This window comes from Lathyrus oleraceus, chromosome 3 (assembly GCF_024323335.1).
Source record: "Lathyrus oleraceus cultivar Zhongwan6 chromosome 3, CAAS_Psat_ZW6_1.0, whole genome shotgun sequence".
Taxonomy (NCBI): domain Eukaryota; kingdom Viridiplantae; phylum Streptophyta; class Magnoliopsida; order Fabales; family Fabaceae; genus Lathyrus; species Lathyrus oleraceus.
This window is the reverse complement of record NC_066581.1, coordinates 240,117,204-240,122,150: the sequence shown is the minus strand read 5'-3', so window position 1 is coordinate 240,122,150 and position 4,947 is coordinate 240,117,204. Positions and strand designations below refer to the sequence as shown.

The following is a 4,947-nucleotide window of genomic DNA, read 5'->3' as shown; positions in this document are numbered from 1 at the left end:
TATGTCTCAGATGAATTTGGTAGGTTTTTTGATTAAAAGGGCATAGTACATAAGGTAGTACCGCCTTATATATCACAATAAAATAGTTTTTCCAAATGGAAGATCACTCGATCATGAACATGGTGAGAAGAATTTTGAAAGGGAAGAACTTGCTGAAAGAGTTATGAGGAGAAGCAGTGTTCAGAGCTGCATATTTGTTGAATACATTTCAAACAAAGAAACTTGAGAGTTTTGAGTTCGGTAGCATATCAGAGTGTGCCGAGATAGCTTTGAAAGAAGTTGGGTGATATTGGAGAATTGAGGATTCTTATAGGGTATCACTCTACCGGTGGTTACAAAATATTTGATACAACAAATAGAAGGATCATGATTAGTAGGGATGTCATTTTCGACGAAATAAAAGAGTTGCAGTATAGTGCAACCGATTGTTATGATATGTCAACCAGTTACACTAATAAGAAATGCTTTCATGCAGTGTTGGAAGGTACATAACCAACCCCCATTGAAGACCAAATGAAAGAAAATGTTAGAAGATCATCAAAGCAAAAAAGTTTTGAATTTTGTGAGAAAGAAAATTATATAAAAAAAACTTGTTGTAAAAAAGATGTTTATAACTTTATTTTTTATGTAGTATAAACCAAATAGGAAAAAAAATTGTTGGCTGTGGGGTTCGAACCCACGCGCACTTATGTGCAGAAGATCTTAAGTCTCCCCCCTTAACCTCTCGGGCAAACCAGCTTGTTGTTATTTTGTCACATACAATAATTAATCAAACACATTTTCACTTTGATTAAATTTTATGAGCAATCTAGAACTAAGAAGAAACTTATAACCAATCCCATTCTTACAAAATCAAAAAACCGTAACGCAGAAAAATTCCTTACTCTGCATCAAATCAAATCAAACGATTTTACATTCATTCATCTTCAACGGTGGAACATTTGGAATCAATTTTCGGCACAGAGAAAGATAGAGTGAATTTTCCATTCTACTTCAAGTTCGAAGCATGCAGACATAATGATCAATGCTCCAGGCTCCACACAAAGCCATGCATCATCTCTCTCTCACTCTCTCTCTCTCTCTCTCTCTCTCTCCGAGTGTTCAACGCATATGACAGGAAGGAAATATTGGTTTGTTACAATTAATCTTTTCATGAAGAACAAAGTAAAGTTCGTAGGTGATACCACTCTAGCGGTTGAAGGGATCAGTGATGTATCGATCAAGAGAATGAATGGTGGAAATTCTTTGATAAAGGATGTATTGTATATCCCCAAAATAAAGTGTAATCTTCTAAGTATTGGCCAATTTCTTGGGAAGGATTAGAATATTCATATGCAGAACAAGATGTTATGCGTTATGGATGCAAACAAAGTTTTTGTCCCAAAAGTTTCTATGGCTCCCAATAGAACTTTCAAAGTTGAGTTGAAGGTTATGGAGCATAGGTGTCATGCAATTGCAACTAGTAGAGAATAATTGTTATGGCATTATAGGGTTGGCCATCTCAACTTTAGAGATCTCAACGTCTTGAAAAGGAAAAAGATGGTTCCCAGATTGCCATTGATCAATATACTAGCTGAAATTTGTCAAGACTGTGTGCAAACGAAGCAACATAAGGGAAAATTAAGCAAGGATGCATGTTTTAGAACCAAGGTCACCTTGAGGTGGTGTATTCTGATGTGTGTGGACCGATGCAAGTTGATTCCGCTGGTGACAATAGATATTTTATCACACTCATTAATGATCATAGTATAAAACCATGGGCGTACGTAATCAAGAGAAAGGATGAGGTACTTAAAGTGTTTAAGAAGTTCAAGTCCATGGTTGAAAGGAAAAGTGGTCACAAAATTAAAGTTCTCAAAAATGGATGGTGGAGGAAAATATGTCTCAAATTAATTTGATAGGTTCTGTGATCAAAATGGCATAGTACATAAGGTAGTACCACACTATATATCATAATAAAACAGTGTTCCCAAATGGAAGAATCACTCAATGATGAACATGGTGAGAAGAATGTTGAAAGGGAAGAACTTGTTGAAAGAGTTATGAGGAGAAGCAATGTCCAGAGTTGCATATTTGTTGAATACGTTTCCAACAAATAAGCTTGAAAGTATTACACAAGAGGAAACATGGTCTGGATTTATACCGAATCTGAGTCACTTGAGAGTTTTCGGTTCGGTATCATGTCAACATGTGTTGGGATAACTTAGAAAGAAATTGGGTGATAAATGGAGAATTGATAATTCTTATAGGGTATCACTATACTTAAGGTTACAAAATATTTGATGCAACAAATAGAAGGATCAAGATTAGTAGGGTTGTCATTATCGACGAAATAAAAGAGTTGTGATATAGTGCAACCGGTTGTTAAAATATGTCAACCAATTACACTAATAAGAAATGCGTTCATGCAGTGTTGGAAGGTACATAACCATCCCCTATTGAAGACCAAATGGAAGAAAATGTTACAAGATCATCAAAGCAAAAAAAAATTGAATTTGGTGAGAAAGAAAATTATAAAAAAACTTGAAGTAGAAAAGATTTTTATAACATTATTTTTAATGTAGTATACAATAATTGATAAATAAAAAAGGTCGTTGGCTATGGGGTTCAAACCCACACACACTTATGTATGCATATCTTATAGCTTATGCCTTAATCTTTGCAAGTGAGGTTCTAGATGAAGAACCTATAGACTATAAGGAAGTTTATGAGGAGTCGAAATAAGACTGCAATCAATTTGGCAAAGAATATGATAGCACATGGACGAAGCATGCACATCGAAATGAGGTTTCATTATCTTCTAGAGCAAGTTGCAAAAGGAAAGTTGAATCTTGAACACTGCAGAAATGAAAATCATATTGCAGACATCATGACGAAAGGAGTGCAGATCGAAGTGTTCAAGAAGTTAAGATTTATGATGAATGTGGATAGCTTAGGCATAATAAATTAGGTGGTGTGTTGAATTGTAATTCCTTGTGTCGAAGAAGGTTGTTCGACAGAGGGAAGGAAGTGTCGAAACATTTATGTCAAAATGTCGAAGCAGGTTGCTCGACAAAGATTTTGACTTAGGTTTATTTTGTAATTTTAGCTGAATTAGATTAGTTAGAGTTTTTGCTTAGAGAGCAAGCAAACACAACCTATAAATAGAGAGTAACCCATTTTAAATGAAGAAATATTAATTTTGAAATAAACTATTAAAGTAAAATAAAAAATGAAACATATCCTTAATTAATTATTATTTTGTTGACACAGTAAAATCAGAAATGGTCTTTCTACCCGATTGCTAAAAAATATTCCACATTCCACCAACTGTTGTTGACAATAGATGGTGTGTTAATTTAAAATCAAAAGGTAAATTTGCTGAAGATAATGCATAGATAATCAAGTCGTTAGTTGTTTATTTACTGGGAAACTTTGAAATGGTCTTTCAATTATTCCTTGTGTTGGGACGAATGTGAAACAATTATTATAAAAATTATGTCTAAGGAAGTAAGACAAAGTCTATTATACTGATCTTAATTTGATTTATGAAGAATGATTCATTATCTAATACTAAATTAATTACGGTAAACTTCAATTGCAACCCACTTCAACGTTTCAACCTTATAAATACCAAGATTTACATGCAACAAAAATCAATTCTCACAAGCAAACAATAATTTACATAAAAAGTGAGTTGCAAAATGAAGGTCCTTTACTTCCTTGTTACCATCTTGGCTTTGGCATCTTCTCCTTCCTTTGCTTATGACCCTAGTCCTCTCCAAGACTTTTGTGTTGCAATTCAAGATCCCAAAGATGCTGGTATTTATATATTCTTCATAAATCTTTTTTTAATTAGCTTGTGTTAAGAATTTACTCTATTCTAACTATATCTTGATGATTTGTAGTATTTGTGAATGGAAAGTTCTGTAAAGACCCTGCGTTAGTTAAAGCTGAAGATTTCTTCGAACATGTTAATCCTGGAAATACCTCAAACGCATTAGGCTCTCAAGTGACTGCAGTCACTGTAGATCAACTATTCGGACTAAACACACTCGGCATATCTTTGGCTCGCATTGATTTTGCACCTAAGGGTTTAAATCCACCCCACACTCACCCTCGAGGCACTGAGATCCTTATAGTTCTTGAAGGCACCCTTTATGTTGGATTTGTCACTTCCAATCAAGATAAAAATCGTCTCTTCACCAAAGTGCTCAACAAGGGTGATGTATTTGTGTTTCCTATCGGTCTCATCCACTTTCAACTAAATGTGGGATACGGTAATGCCGTTGCAATTGCTGGACTTAGCAGTCAAAATCCAGGAGTTATTACTATTGCAAATGCGTTGTTCAAATCTAATCCCCCTATTTCTGACGAGGTTCTTACCAAAGCTTTTCAAGTAGATAAGAGCATCATTGATTATCTTCAAAAGCAGTCTTGGTACGACAACAACTAATTCGAGAACATAATAAATCAATTTATTCAGTATGGATAATTGATTTATGGTCTTCAATCACATCCTGCAATCAACCTTCCCTACTTTCTTCTTCTTATTATTGTTAATAAATAAAATGTATTGTCTTTTATTTGAACATGTGGTTATTTTATTTTGAGTTTCATTTGGTTCAATAATAGATTGTTTTGAGGATTTTTGTAAGCTAATAATTTTCTATCCCAATGGTGATCATTATTTTGAATTATTAATGACTCTTATCCGACTATAAGTTAAACTACATACTAACAATAATTTATTTTTACCATTTTGATTTAGTTTTTAGAAAATTCGTTACGAATATTAATATTATAATTTTCACAATAATTTATTTCCATGAGAATAAGAAATAATACTCAAATCTTTTCTTAATAAATGAGATGATACATGAAGTTGAAGTCCTGAGTATTTACCCTATACATGTTTACTTTTCTTTGAACATGAGTGTGGATGCTCATGTTTTGGAAGATTTTCAG

The 4,947-nt window shown here is 33.6% G+C and overlaps 1 protein-coding gene and 1 non-coding gene across 2 annotated transcripts; one reads left to right on the top strand and one right to left on the bottom strand.

Moving 5' to 3' along the window:
- Positions 1 to 655: 655 nt before the first annotated feature.
- Positions 656 to 738, bottom strand: TRNAL-UAA (transfer RNA leucine (anticodon UAA)). Its single transcript has one exon. It is a non-coding gene; the product is annotated as a tRNA-Leu (tRNA).
- Positions 739 to 3,575: 2,837 nt separating this feature from the next.
- LOC127126596 (germin-like protein subfamily 1 member 7) lies at positions 3,576 to 4,679 on the top strand. Its single transcript, XM_051055548.1, has 2 exons — positions 3,576 to 3,801; positions 3,888 to 4,679. Exons 1-2 carry the CDS (start codon positions 3,684 to 3,686, stop codon positions 4,433 to 4,435), a joined length of 666 nt encoding a protein of 221 aa, XP_050911505.1. The 5' UTR covers positions 3,576 to 3,683; the 3' UTR covers positions 4,436 to 4,679.
- Positions 4,680 to 4,947: the final 268 nt, after the last annotated feature.

What these genes read in the sequence shown, in the direction of transcription:
- LOC127126596 (XM_051055548.1), top strand. Translation starts at nt 3,684, where the DNA reads ATGAAGGTCCTTTACTTCCTTGTTACCATCTTGGCTTTGGCATCTTCT. An exon ending in TCAAGATCCCAAAGATGCTG is followed by an intron (nt 3,802 to 3,887) that starts GTATTTATATAT and finishes GATGATTTGTAG; the next exon opens with TATTTGTGAATGGAAAGTTC.